Source organism: Leucopleurus acutus (genome assembly GCF_964270905.1).
Source record: "Leucopleurus acutus genome assembly, chromosome: 1".
NCBI classification, from domain to species: domain Eukaryota; kingdom Metazoa; phylum Chordata; class Mammalia; order Artiodactyla; family Delphinidae; genus Leucopleurus; species Leucopleurus acutus.
In genome coordinates, this window is record NC_139142.1 from 41,311,529 (window position 1) to 41,327,068 (window position 15,540).

Genomic DNA, 15,540 nt, shown 5'->3' on the forward strand with positions numbered 1-15,540 from the left:
CTTACCTAGCACATTAGAGTTTTCAAGAAATTCACATTTTTTAAACTTACTCTGTTAATATCAATGTTTTGAAATTTTTAGTCACAACATACACATATGTATATAGATATATACATATACACACATATATATACGTGTGTGTGTGTTTGTATGTAGAGAGAGAGCAACTTCAGAAGCAATGAACATGTAACCTGGGACTTCCCCAGTGGTCCAGTGGTTAAGAATCCACCTTCCAATGCCAGGGGCACAGGTTCGATCCCTGGTCAGGGAATAAGATCCCAAGTGCCGTGCCACGTGGCCGAAAATTCAAAAAACAAAACAAAACAAAAAACTGGAAAATCACTGGGGAGGATTCAGTTTCCTTATTTAAAAGGTAGAGATCAGAGTATGCTTCCTAAGGTTCTTTTCAGATCTGTTATTCTGGTAAATTCCTATGAAGACAAGGATAAGTGGGCCAAAGTTGTGGGTGTGGAGGGGGTGAATGAGATGGGAGCAGGTGAATAGATGCTTACTACCTTTTCAAATTTTATAATCAATACTTAATGATAAACATATGTATGTGGAGTTGGTTAATTAAAAATAAAATGTATTCTTTGAGAGTCACTGATCTCAAAAGTAACTTTCAGTGCATTATGGAAATAGAAACATATGAAGGGGAAAATTACAAGTAAGTATACTATATATATAATTCTATATTCTTTATAAGATGCTGCTAGGGATGATTATACAATGTACAAAGATTATGTGACTTATAGCAGTATAATAATAGAAAACTGCTTAGAGAATTCAGTAGAGAAAACTGTAGAGAACTCTGAAAAATCCATAAAGTAATATTCTTCTTCTTTTGAGAAATATTAAGTCCTCACTGAAAGAGCCTCAATAAATTCCACTCCCTGCTTCCCCACTTTTGCCAGGTAATTGTTCATATGTCAAAGTATATTCTATTTTGTGAAATTGTCTCAACAACTTAACTTTGGCTCTTAACTTGGGATCCATAGACTCGTTTCCCAGAGTCCTTCGCTTTGGAGTTTATATAAAGTTTTTCAAGGGAAGGTGTCCATAACCTCTGCTGATGGTCAAGGAGTTACAGTTGACCCTTTAACAACATAGGTTTGAATTCTGTGGGTCCATTTATATGCAGATTTTATTCAGTGAATGAGTACTACAGTACTACGCGGTCTGTGGTTGGTTCAATCAGCGGATGTGAAACTGGGGATACAGAGGACCAACTGTAAAGTTACACGCAGATTTTTGAGTGGAGGGGGTTTGTGCCCCTCACCCCTGCATTGTTCAAGGGTCAGTTGTAATTAGAACCCCTCTCTGAATGTGGTCCAGGTGAACTAATACACTGGGGCCCTGCTAGTTGAACTCTACGCAATAACTGTGGGTTTTATGTTTGAGCAGAATAAAGTGAAGCAAGAATTAAAACAATTAAGAGATCACGAAAGCCATAAAATCAAAGCTCATTTTGAAGTTCTAAAGCACTTAGAAAATGAAATCTATGTACATGACCTAAAAACAGATGATTTGCTTCTGGCAAATAAAAGATTAAAAGAGGTAAGTTCAAGTGCACTTCACTTTGCACAATGGTCTTGGTTGATTGTCTACACCTGCACTAGTTACAAGAGAAGAGAGAATAACTCTTAAAACTTTTTAAGTGAAACTTAAAGTACACACAGAAAAGTGCCCAAATCATAAGTGCACAGCTTAATGAATACACTGGGTAACCAACACTTAGATCAAGAAACAAAGCATCAACAGAATCCAGATATCTTCCATTGTGCCTTCCTGTCACTAACCTCCTAACAAGGGTAATGCTATACTGACTTCTAATACCATAGGCGAGTTTTGCCTGTTTTTGAACATTATATGTATGAAATGATACAATATGCACTCTGTTGCCCAACATTATGTTTTTGAGGTTCATTCTTATTACTGAGTGAAGGTATGATTCATTCATTCCTTAGTTCTGTATTGTATTGTATTGTATGTAGGTATTGTATTCCATTGTATAACTAATACTACAGTTTATTTATACAGCCTACTGTTGATGGGGGTTTAGAGAGTTTCTAATTTGGACTATTACAAAGAGTGTTGCTATGAACATTCTACTACCTGTTTTTTAGTGAATAAAATTACATATTTCTTTTGGGTAAACATCTCAAGTGTAATTCTCGAGCCATAGGGAGGCATATGGTCCACTTTAGTGCTCAGTGCCAGTCTCCCAAAGACGTTGCGCTCACTGCCACTGCCAGCAGTAGTGTATGAGAGCACAGTTGTTCCTCATTCTCTATGAAACTCGGCCTTTGTCAATTTAATCATTCTGGAGGGTGTATAGAGGTGTCCCTTGGTGGTTTTAATTTGCATTTTCCTGATGATTAATGAAGCATCTATTCATAGGTTGTTGGCCACTTGGATGCCCTCTTTGTGAAGTACCTGTCCAGATCTTGTGCCTATTTAAAAAGTTAGGTTGTCTGTTTCATATTGATTGCAGCTTTTTTTAAAGCAAAGGAATTTGTTCATCCAACCCCTAAAGTTAAGGTCTCAATCTCAAATGATTAAATTTTACTTATTTATACTTGAGTTACTTATTTGAATCTGTCACTCACTGGTAACCCTGTGTGACTTTGGGCAGATCACTTAACTTGTGAGCTTCATTTTTCTCCCCTTAAAATGGGAATAACTCCTAAATTCATAGTGTGAAGGTGACTTCTTTGTAAACTGAAAGTGCAAAAGGAATGCAATTTAAAAAATATTTTTTTCTGGTAAACCTTATTGACCTCAAAGATCAGGATCTGTATCAATGTATTTCAAGAGTTTTGCACAATGCCGCACATGTAAAAGGAATTCAGTCCCATTTGATGCTCACAATAACCTGGATAATGTATGTGGATATTACATTATGTCCCTTTTATAGATTAGGAAACTGAGTCTCTTTGGGGTTTTTTTTGAATTTTTAATAACTGGAAAAATGAAAACAGTCCTACAGTGGTAAGACTCTAAGTAAGGGGATAATCTCTTTACCTCTTTGAGCAATATTTTTTTCCATTGGTTAAATGGCAACAATTTTCCCACTAATATCATGTGTTTTTTGGTAGAATTAAAATGGCATAAGAGGTACTAATGTACTTTGAAAAGGTAGATGTGCTCTGCAGAGCCCAGGTACCATCAGCAAGAACCTGCACACATCTGACACATCTTCATTCTAGCCCTTGAAACAACCTTGTAAGAAATTTCATCCACCTGTGAAATATTCCACCAGGCTGTCTTCTATCAAGATGATGTAGATTATTTATTAATCTAACTGGAATTTTCATTGCTGTTTTGGCAATGGGTGAGCAAATGGATGACTGACTATGTTAAAGACTGATTCTAAAAGTTCTGTTTTTGGATTCAAGGTCCACCTACTAGTCCCTGGATGACCCTATTCGTTTATCTTATTCACTTACCACTCTGTTTTAATGATCGCATTCCTTCATTCAACAAACATTTTAAGCATCAGTGAGTCCCAAACTCTAGGGAAGGCACAGTGAATACAAATATGAGTAAGACACGGTCCCAAGCCCTTAGAAAGCTCGCAGTCTAACTGGGGAGATGGGTATACAAATGGAATTACAATTTGGTTGTTAAGTGTGACAGTCTACACAGGGTGCATATACAGAGTCACCCAGAGCAAGAGCACCTAATCACACCACGGGAGGAGCTCCAGGGAAAAGTCTGACAGGGTGTCATTAGCATAGAGGTAGGCTTTACACCTGGGAGATGGTGAAATTCCTCAGGGATAGTGAATGAGAACAGTGAGGTGTGAACAGAGTTCTGGAGAAAGACAGCTCTTAAAGAGTCAACAGAAGAGGAGACCAAAAAGGGGGACTAAGAGAGGAAAGTTGGAGAGTTACGAGAGGCCTGCTGAGCTAGGCAAGTCTACGAATAGTGATCCATGTTCAAAGAGAGCGAGAATGATGACTTGGACTTGGCGTAAGGTGACTTGCACTTTGGTTTACTACAAAACTTTCCAGCAAGCCATGCAAAGACTGCCACAAGATCAAGGCTGCATGAGAGACCCTCTGAAACATGCTTATAAACACAGTCCTCTGGAACAGTTCCATGTCTACTTCTCCAACGGTACCAGACACTATTTCTAAGATTTTTATCAGTAGTTTCTAGTATTTGACTAATTCTCGCTTGAAACTGGGCCAGTGCCAACATTATATCCCAAAGCCCATACTTTCAGAGTTCCCAGAGACTTTAGAGGTCCTGAGCATTGGGTGGTCAGAACAGAAAGCCATGACTTTAACACTCAAACCACTGCTACCACTGCCACCCAATGCAATGAAACATCCAACTAGAGTGAGCAATTCCATAGGCTCTCCTGACTTGATCTCTGTGAGGTCTTATGAACGCCTCCAGTGAGGCATCAGTGCTGCCTTGTAACGTACTGAACACACATTTTGCAAAAAAAAAAATCATTTTTTTTTCCTGTGAAGACAGTGTGTTTAGGCAGAATACCTTTTAATTCGTTTTTGTGGCAAATTCAGAATACCATGTTTACTTGGCTGTTGAAATGCTTACCAGGAAGTAATGTCCTTTACCTCCCTCACCAGAATGTAAGCTTAACAAGGGCTATGTTCACCACTGTTACCCTTGTACCTAGAATGGTAGGTCACACAGAGGAGGAATCAATAAATGTTTGCTAAGTGACTGCATGGATAATTAACTAAATGGCTTAAAGCAAACACATGCCTTTAATTTCCAGTATATTGCATACATAAAGAACAGCACAGAGCAACACAGAAAGGGAGCAGAAGACCTCATGTGCACCTCAGGTGACCTGTCGTCTCAGCTGACAGCTCTTCAGAGTAAGTAATGTGTCATGAATGACCTTTACATATAAAAAATAAAGTTTTGTTTAAATCAGTTTTACTGGTTTGCATATAATAAAATGCACCCATCTTAAGTTCAATGTGTTTTGACAAATGTATGTACCACTAGAACGACTAGTACCACAAGAAAGATATAGAACATTTTCATCATTGAAAAACGTCCCTTGTGTCCCTTTGTGGTTGATTTCCCACCCTACCTCCAGTCCCTAGAAACCATTGAGGTGCCTTCTGTCCCTAAGGATTAGATATAAATGGAATGATAGAGCATGCACTCTTTTGTACCTGGCTCCTTTCACTCAGCAAAGTGTTTTTTAAGATCCATCCATGTTGTTGCATATATCATCATTGGCTCTTTTTTACAGCTGTATAGTAATGTTCCATTAAATGGATATACCATATTTTGTTTATCCATTCTCTAGATGAAGGACATTTGGATTGTTTCCAGTTTGGGGTTGCTATTTGTTTATAAGTGTTTTTGAGAATATTTGTTTTCATTTCTCTTGGTATATACAAAGTAGGGGAATCGCTGGGTTACACCGTTAGTGTAACAGGTTTAACTTTATAAGAAATGGCCAGTTTGCCAAAGTACTTGTACAAATTTATCATCCCACTATCAATGGGATACTCCACATCCTCACCAACAATTAAAATTGTCAAAACACTTAAAATTGTTAACATTTTAGCCATTTACTAGGCATGTAATGATATTTCCTCTTTTTTTTTTTTTTTTTTTTTTTGTGATACGCGGGCCTCTCACTGCTGTGGCCTCTCCCGTTGCGGAGCACAGGCTCCGGACGCGCAGGCTCAGCGGCCATGGCTCACGGGCCCAGCCGCTCCGCGGCATGTGGGATCCTCCTGGACCGGGGCACGAACCCATATCCCCTGCATCGGCAGGCAGACCCTCAACCACTGCGCCACCAGGGAAGCCCCATGATATTTCCTCTTGACTAAGTTTTCCTGTTGACTAAGGTTGTTAAGTATCTTTTCATATGCTTTTTGGCCACTTATATATCATTTTTTGTGAAGTGTTGTGAACAAATTATCTATTACAGCATGACGTTACAAATTACTTTGCTCACAAATTGTCAATTTGGTTAGAACTTAGTGGAGGCAACTCCTGTCTGTTCTACATGACATCGGTTGGGGCCACTTGATGGCTGGGGGGTAATTCAGCAGCTGGGGACTGGAATCATCTGAAGACCCACTCACTCACAATTCTCGTGTCGATGCTGGCTTTCAGATGAATTCAGGGGAGACTGTTAACCAGAACACCTCCATGTGGCCACTCCATGCATGTAGCTGCTTGGCCTGCTGTGTTCCAAAAGTTAGCATCCCAAGAAAACAAAGTGGAAGTTCATGGCATTGTTGTGACTTGACCTTGGTAGTCAGAGTACCACTTCCACAATGTCCTAATGGTTGAGGCAGTCACCAGGCAAAAGGGGAGGGGACAGAGACATCACTACTAATGGGAAGAGTGTCAGCATCATGTTGGGGGAAGAGCATTTGAGATGAAATATATCGTGGAGCCATCTCTGGAAAATACAATCTGCCACATGTCTGTCCAAATCTTTTGCGTATTGCTTTGTGTTCTTTGTGTTTCTTATTGAGTTAAAATCGTTATATAGTCTGGAAATGAGTCCTTTTTCAGTCTGAGGCTTGACTTTTCATTTTCTTAATGGTGTCTTAGAAAAGAAGTTAAAAATTTTCTTTTGAACAAAGACTGCTTTATCTAGTTTGTCTTTTAGGGTTAGTATTTTCTGTGTCCTAATACATTTTTTTTCAACTTTTTATTAAGAAAAATTTAAAACTTACTGAAAAGTAGCGCATAGAATAATGAATCACATGTGCTCATGTCTAATACATTTTTGCCTAAGCCAAGTTCTCAAAGATTTTTTCCTACGTTATCTCTGAGTTTTTAGTTTAGCTTTTATGTCTAGATCCCTGATTCATTTCAAGTTAACTTTTTCATATGATACGAGGTAAGGGTTGAAATGTCATGGTTTTCTCTTAGGCATATTCAATTGTGCCAGCACAATTTTTGAAAAGACTCTCCTTTTAGCACTGTATTACTCAAATGATGTTTTTAAAAAATCAGTTTTATGAGTCTGTTCCTTTATTCTAAATATGTAACTTTACACCAGTGTCACACTGTCCTGGTTACTATAGCTTCATATTCAGTCTGGAAATCATGTAATGCAAGTTCTCCACATTTGTGCTTCTCTGTTAGAATTATTTTGGCTATTTTAGATCTTTTGATTTCCATATAAGTTTTAGAATCAGCTTATTAATCTATACGCACCACACACACATACCCCTGCTGGGATCTTAATTGGGTTTGTGTTGAATCTGTAAATCTATTTGGGGAGAATTGACATCTTAACAAAATGAAGATTTCCAATCCAAGAACACAGTATATATCTCCATTTATTTAGAACTTCTTTAATTTTTCTCAGCAAGATTTTACAGCTCTTTGTATTGTTTTAGAGGTCCTCAAGACAGTCCCCATTCTTGGTGATTAGCTGGAAGGATTCACAGGACTCAGAAGTTGTTATACTTTATAGTTATTGTCTATTACAGTGAAGGGTACTGAGTAAAATCAGCAAAGGGCAAAAGGGCTTGGAGGAAACCAGGTGCAAGCTTGCAGGCATCCTCTCCCAGTGGAGTTGCAAAGATGCACTTAATTCCCCCAGCAATGACGTGTGACACATGCAAAATGGTGCTAGGCAGGGGAGCTCACAGGGGCTTGGATGTCCAGGGTATTTATTGGAGGGGGTCAGTCACATAGACATGCAGTGCCTGTGTGAATGACCTCAGTGACTCAAGCAGCTACCGAGATGCTCGGGTGGTATTTCTCCTTTATGACGTTAGTATGGGAAATTGCATTGATTGATTTTGGAATGTCAAACCAATCTTCCACTCCAGGGATAAAACCCACTTGTTCAAAACCTAGTATTGTTTTCATATATTGCTGGATTTGATTTGCTAATCTTTGAGCAGATTTCTCTATCTGTGTGAGACTGCCTTGCTCTGCTCACACCCCCAGCAGAGAGCCCAGTGGTCATAGCGCTCACATTTCTCCCCCTTCTTTCAGGTGTCACAGTTCTGTACTGCGCACTCTCCAGTATCTGAAAACTGGATATTGAAACAAATATACTTGTTTTATACATTTAGTCCCATTTTCTCCTTGTTTAAAGTGGGAGGGCAAGTGTTGTTCTGACATTTTGGAAGTAGGAATTTTTATTTTTTTAATTTTTTTATTTTTTTGCGGTACGCGGGCCTCTCACTGTTGTGGCCTCTCCCGTTGCGGAGCAACAGGCTCCGGACGCGCAGGCTCAGCGGCCATGGCTCACGGGCGCAGCCGCTCCGCGGCATGTGTGATCTTCCCGGACCGGGGCACGAACCCGTGTCCCCTGCAACGGCAGGCGGACTCTCAACCACTGCGCCACCAGGAAAGCCCTGGAAGTAGGAATTTTTAGATAAAAATAATTTTTGAAAAACGAATAGTGTTACTTGAATAAAAATGTTCAAATTATTTCACTAACTTTTGCATTTTAAAAATCTTTAATTTAGCACAATATTCGGATTTGTGGACTGAATTTTGGACTACACTTAAGGTGAGCTTTTTTGTGTTGCCTCCATAAGTATCATACTTCTAAGATATTCACCTACCTAATAAGTGTGTGTGTAAGGAAAGAGGTCAGGATTTGTGGGGAGTGACAGAGCTGGTGTGATCATCATATCCTAAAATGTATCCTTTGTGCTGTTAGAAAACAAATTTCAACTGAGTAAAATTTAAAGATCTTATTGGCTTTATTCAACACTTCATGAATCAGGCATCATTCAAGCTAGCAGGCAGGAAGGAGCCCTGAGGAGCTGTACAAATGAAAGATTTTATAGTCAGAAGGGATCAGGAACAAGGAAGTTATTCCAGGCAAAAAAGGCAGGTTGGCTGTTGCAAGGTCACTTTCATCTCAGGGATGGCAGGGGTCTACTAGGCAAATTACTTGACTAGTACTGATCAGGTAGATTCCTGATTGACTGGTTTAAGATTCCATTTCTGAGAGAACTGAAACTGTAATTAAGTCTCACAGTTTGGTGACATGGGGTTTAGAGTAAGTGACTCCATTTTGGGCCTGTTGTCTTATTTTTAAGAGTACCAAATATCACTATGAAATCTTAATCCTTTGGGAAGCTGTCTTCCCACTCTACCACTTCAGTTAAAGTGGGAATGGGGGAATTACAATTTTTTTTTTCAAGCACAAACTGAACACAGATCATTTTAGGACAAAGTTGTCAATTCTGAACTCCATCTCTCCTCCATGTTTTACCAGCCATTCACAGTCTCCAACCCTCCCCCCTTTAGAGGGAGGTAGGCTGTAGTTCAAATCCTGGTTCTGCTACTTTCTAAGTATTTAAAGTTTACATGTGATCCTTGTTTAACCCTTAAAACAGTGGCTAAGGGAAGTGTTAGTAGTGCCTTTTTTAGATGAAGCTACAGAGGCTCGGAGAGTTTAAGTGACTTGCCGAAGACCAAACAGTTGATGAACTTATGGGGATTTAAAGCTCAGATCCAGCCTGATTCCAAAGTTCTTAAGCTTTAAGCCATGCTGAATCTCCTCTGCAATTCTGTGCTGCTCTTAAGATGGGCTGGCTTTTTTATACCACCACCACTACCCTACCCAGTTAAAATTTGGAGTTCAGTGAGTACTCTGTTAAATCTTCTCATTTGCTAATCCACTTTTCTGAGATCCTTTACAGAACCTTGTGAATTTGCTGTCTACAGACGCTTATTTTACATGACTAGTACCAATTTTGCCTATGTATTTTTGTCTTGTGTATGACTCACTTATACAAAATACGTTTTTATTTATTTTGTTGCAATTTATATTCACATACCCCCAAATGCTACTTTTTAAAGGAATTGGTAGAGAGTGGTAATGAGACCTTGCAAGAAATAAAAAATCTGATAGGGAAGCTGCATGAAAGAGATGAAAAAATTGAGCAAATCAGTATTTGGCTTCAAGAGGAAATTGAAGAGATGCGTTTTCTTATGGAACAGGAATCGCAGACAGACCTTCTCAGTAAGTAACACCTCAAGAGCTTTGGGTAACAAAGACCTTTCTGCTATTCTACTTAGCTGGTGACATCTAAAATAGCAAAAAAAAAGAGAATGCCTATCAAAAATTTAGTTATCCCCAGTAATCCATTCTCAGTAATGTCACATATGTTCAATGAATGTTGATTCCCATTTGTGGGGTTGAATATGGTAATGCAGCAGTGTTGGGCAAGTCTCCCTTCCATCTGAGTGACTCTCCTAAATAACTGAATCTCAACTTCTTTCTGATTTTTTAAAACATTTTCCTCCCAAAATCTTTTTAAACTCTTTTACATACTTCCTTGTCTTCTTAAACAGAAGATATTGAACATCATTTTCCCTTTTCTTCCTGAGCTGAGTTTAGCATTAAAAACAGCAGCAGCATTAAAGACAGCAATAGTTGCTGTTTTCTAGCCATGCCTTCTGGGGCTTCTGAGATGATAACACATCCTATGCAACACGATTGACTCATGAGCAAGCAACCCGGGCTCTCCAGAGGAATATCATCCTCAATCCCTACTCTAGTGTCATGTTAGACACAAGGGCTACAGAACTCCTTCCAGATCAGGGCTGCAGCTAGAAGTGAAGGTGAATCCTCGCACAGTACAGCCCAGAGGTCCCAGGGCTGGAATCCCTTGGGAAGGTGGGATGGTGGAGGTAGAAGGGGCTGGTGAGAAGGAAGGAGAATAGAGCGTAGGGGAGAGATGAAGTGGTGAAATGAAAATAATGTCATCTGGCAAGTGTACAGATCTGTTAGAGGTTATTAAGGTTTAAAAGCATCATCATTAGATAAGCAATATTAAAGGTGGGTTGTAGAAAATTTACAAATAAGATGAAATAAAAGTAAAATGAGAGAAAGTGGTACAACTAAAAACATCTCAATATTTGGTAAAAACCAATATTCTGAGGGTATTGCTTGACAAAAGAAATAATGTTTTAGCAGCCAATAAGGAATTTTGTGGGTGAACCTTCTTATCAACCTCAAAGCTGTCTTGGTGGTCCTGCTCCAGGTTGGTGATACCTATCATGTCTTAGTGCATAAGGGTCCCTGGTGAATCTTGCTTAACTCTGCATTTTCTTTGCTAGGTCAGGCCATCCCTAGCAACTGTAGAGCAAGCAGAATTTTAAGAGCCAAATCATCTCTAGGTGTCAATTGCACTGTTTTCACACAAGCAAATCTTCCATTTTTGTCTGAAACCTGATGCAATCTTTGCACTGGAGCAAAAAAATAGACTATATTGAAAAGCTAAACCCATGGAATAACTAATACCATATTCCCTTTTTCATTTATTTTGAGTACTGTCTTATTGATAACCTATGGAAAGTGGAGGATTGCAGCATGGAAAAAATTGCAGGCCACCCAAACGAGAACAAGCTGAGGCATAAAGCTTGGTAGAACAAGGGAGTCAGAGGCACCATCGCTTGTTTTTGCCAGAGATTCAGAGGCAGGTGCGGGAGTGAGAGAGGTTTATTGTGGGGAAAAAAAGGAAGGTTTCAGGTGTGTTCCGATTGGAGGTTGTTTGCATGGGGAGGCTGGTAACAGGCTGACTAGAAGGAGGACAGCCTATGTGATTGATTAGTAAGCGTACTTGGCTTTTCTCTGGTTGGTGCCAAGTTAGAAGAAGGGTCATAAAAGAGGGAAGTTGGTGGTCATTGATCAAGTTATGACTGTTCTGGGCTCATTACATATATGGTCATTGCTTGGGTCTATTGTCATGTATGGTGTGGCCATTGTTGGTTTGTATATTCAGTCTCAGCATGGATCTTAATTTTTACTTCCATTTTCAACTTAAAGTATCATGTTCAGAATAGAGTAATAGTTGCTTTGAGTGAAAACCAACCCAAATAAAATATAAATAATAGGCCAGTTCAGCATGTGCCATTCATTTTTATTTTATCCAAATGGTACAATCATTTAATTAAAATTTAAGTTCATTTGATAGGCAGTCCGTATATACGACTCTTAATTAAACCGTTCTTATTCTAGACAATTGGAACAAGTTCCAGTTAATATTTATTATGAAGTATTGCAAGTATGGAAAGTATTGGCTTGGCCAAAAATTTTGTTCGGGGTTTTCTGTAAAGCTGCCCCCTCCTGTTTTTATAGGGCTCAGAGCTAAGAATGGTTTTTATATTTTCAAATAGTTGGGAAAAAATCAAAAGGATAATATTTCCTGGTGCCAGAAAATTATATGAAATTCAAATTCCTATATTTGTAGATAAAGTTTTATTGAACCCCAGCCATGCTCATACAGTCACACGTTACATATGGCTGCTTTTGTGCTACAATGGCAGACACTGACAGGGACCATGTGGCTCGCCACACCTAAATTATCTATTACGGAAAAGGTTTGCCAAACCCTGAGCTAGAGTATTGCATCTTCTCCTTTGATCACTCATGGAGTGGGTGAGATTTTTTTTGGCAACATGGCAAACCCTAAGGATCCTAGGCCATGCAATGATGAACATGCTCTGTTACACAGTGACCAATTCCGGAAAAAATTAAAATATTCTTTTTGTTGTTGGAAATGAAAAGAATATCACTTAATTTTATAAGAAAAAACACATATTTCTACTGAAAATATTTTCAGTCAATAGATTACTGATTGGAGGAATTTCAATTCAAAAAGTCAGTACTGTTTGCAGCCACTGAAATGTTCCTAACTGGGCATACTGATACTTGAAATTCCTCCTGTTTTTAAGGTTTCATCCATGTTTCACTATTAACACTAAACTGAATTCCACAAGTATTTACTGAATGCCTATTCTGTGCCAAGTACCATGTTAGGCTCTGGGGTTACAGTGGTGAATGAAAACAGGTATAATCCCTGCCCAAATGGAATTCACAGTCTAGTACAGAAGCCGGCAAATGTTAAAGGGCCATAATATTTTTTGGCTTTGTCACCCATAAGGTCTCTGTAGCAACTACTCAGGTCTGCCATTGTAGCAGAATTGCCCCTGTAGTTTGCCCACCCCTGACACAGTGGGAGAACCAAGTATTATGTAAATGTATGTAAAACCTCTTGTCATAGGAATTTTACAGGTGGGGTATGAGAGCTATGAGAGAACCTTAGAGGGAGAGAGACTTGACCTAGTTAAGGAATCGGGAGAGGTCTCTGGAGAACTGGAAATGGAGCTGAGATGTAAAGGAGGATTTCTGGATTCCCTTACTCCACTTGCTTCTGCTCCTGGAGCACTGCCACCACATGGGCTTTGGAGGAAGGTGGACCTGGGATGGAATCTCAGCTCTGCTTCTTACATGTTATTTAACTTTCACTCTTCAGTTGCCCTGGTTAAATATGAATGCTAACTAACAGGAATAATAAATAATGCCTCAGACACAAATTAGGCACTGAGATCCCTGAAATCTTCTGCCCTCCTGAGGAGATAATAGTCACCCTGGCTCCTTGAATTACTTGAACATCTCTGAGGCACCTCTCAGCTCTTGGATATTTCACGTTGAAAGTATTCTGTCACTGATGGACTTCTAGAGAAGCCCTTGATCTCTTCCAGCTTAACAGCCCTCTCCTGCCCTCTTCTGGCCACAATGTGTCACTGTGGCCCTGCAGGTCCTGGTGCTCTCCTTCAGGGTCACTGCACTATCTGTATTAGCATATTGAATACCTTTGAGCCCTGTACTAGAGCACATGCCCAGTTACTGAGTCGAACAAGACCAGTCCCTGAAACTGGTCATACACTGTGAGAAGCAGACAAGTGAAGAGATGATTAGAATATGGTGGATTCCTTCTAGCGAGTGGCTATGGAGGGTAAAGAGGCACCTCTCAATCTTTTGGGGCGTTGGGAATATACAGGGATGTCTTCCTGAAGAAGCAGCTGACGTAAGCTGGCCAGGAACAGTAATAGCGTGGCTGAGTGGAGATCTGCTGGGGGTACCAGTTGGCAAGAGTGGGGGATAGGCTTGGCCGAATGTGAAATGCCAGACTTCATCCTGAAAACTAAAATCATTACCTTTTGCTTTAACGTTCTTTCTTGTAAATTAAAGGTAAATAAGTTAATTCTTGGTGTATACCTAAACCAAATAGTAACTGTGTACAGATTATTTGTAAAGAAGTATTAAAAATAATTTTGTTTTAAAATTCCAAAAATCCCTGAGTATTATACCATGTACTATAACTTAGGTTACAGATAAACACTTTGTGTGCTAATCAAATATTTTAACTTGATATGTGCTCTACAGAAGACTTTTTTAGGCCAAGAGATATTTTTAGAGAAAGATCAAAAAATTCGTGTAACTCTCTGTTAAAGTTATCTTTTTGTTATTGTGATGAAAAGGACTTGATATAATTTATTTTGATCATTTAATTCTGGAAAAGAACCTAATTATTGAAGCAGAATCAAAATTTCAGTAAGAAATACTTAAAAAAATCATTTGCTCAGAAATTTTCAAAAGATCTCTTCGAAAAATTAAGATCTGAACTAGGAAGAGAGTTTAGACCATGGTTTTCAAACATTAGAGTCACCTGGAGGAAGTTTTAAAAATCCCTCTGCTCAGCCAGACCAATTCACCCTGAATCTCCGGGGGTGAGACCCCGGCGTGTTTTTAGAACTCTCTCCAGCTGGCTCCATTGGGCAGCCAAGTCTTGAAAACTATCGGTTTGAGACAAATATATAACAATGTAATTGTTAATTTTTATCAGTTGACCCAAATTAAGAAAATATTTTAACTTTTATATTACCTATCCAGTGCTAGTTAGCAAAGTAATTACTATACACTGTAGCAGCCAGAGTAGTAATACAGTACAAGGATCTAAGACAAAACAAAGCTGAGCTAGAAAAAGGGTTGTTTTTTGTGTATTTTTAATGACCATTTTAACAAATTATTTAGTAACATTAGCAACCACAGTTGCTATGAATTGGTCTAGTCTTGTTCTTAAGGAAGCAAATTAAAAATGCAAATATGTATTATTTCCGAAATTCTTTGCATTTGAGGACTTGTAATCATATTACTTGCACAATTTCTCCTTTTGCATACGCACTTTTCTGCTAGAAGAGGACATTGGAGGGGAAAATAATTATTAAAATGACTCCAAATGTACTGCGACAAAAAGATGGTCCTGGTAATCAGATGCATGATCCCTCAGCACCATCCCCCACCCACCCCCGCCCATTATACAATCGTCCAGTTGAGGATTCTTGGGGCAATTTAAAGTTGTAACTACATAAACTTATATAAGATACATATAGACTTTTTACATTTTATTTATTCCTACAGAAAATAAGAAGAAACAGAGTCCTATCAAAAGAATCCGTCTCCCAGTGGTTGAATGTACTATGAAAAAAAATCAACAAAGAAAAACTAACAAAATAACTTAAAGGATACAACTGCTGTGAATTTAAAAGGTACAAAACTACAGAAAAAGTGAGTGCATTTTCTTTTATATTTTGCAACTGTCAACGGAAGTCTTAAAAGTTTGAGATGTAACAAACTCACGCAACCCTCGCCAAGGAGCAGAAAAAGGAAATAACCTAAAAATACAAATGGATAAACATGGTCAGATTATTAAGTGCAAAAATCTTATTTTGCTCCCAATAATGAGTCTCCTG

General features: G+C 38.8%; 1 protein-coding gene across 1 annotated transcript in view; it reads left to right on the forward strand.

The window, feature by feature from the left end:
- Positions 1-15,309, forward strand: part of CCDC175 (coiled-coil domain containing 175) — a gene marked incomplete at both ends in the record, with an annotated part of 74,969 nt that extends 59,660 nt beyond the window's left edge. Inside the window, 5 exons of the mRNA XM_082849856.1 lie at positions 1,405-1,557; positions 4,754-4,856; positions 8,451-8,494; positions 9,799-9,961; positions 15,209-15,309. Of these exons, the coding sequence (XP_082705982.1) occupies positions 1,405-1,557; positions 4,754-4,856; positions 8,451-8,494; positions 9,799-9,961; positions 15,209-15,309 (564 nt within the window). The remainder of the gene's footprint in view (positions 1-1,404; positions 1,558-4,753; positions 4,857-8,450; positions 8,495-9,798; positions 9,962-15,208) is intronic.
- Between the last annotated feature and the right edge of the window lie 231 nt (positions 15,310-15,540).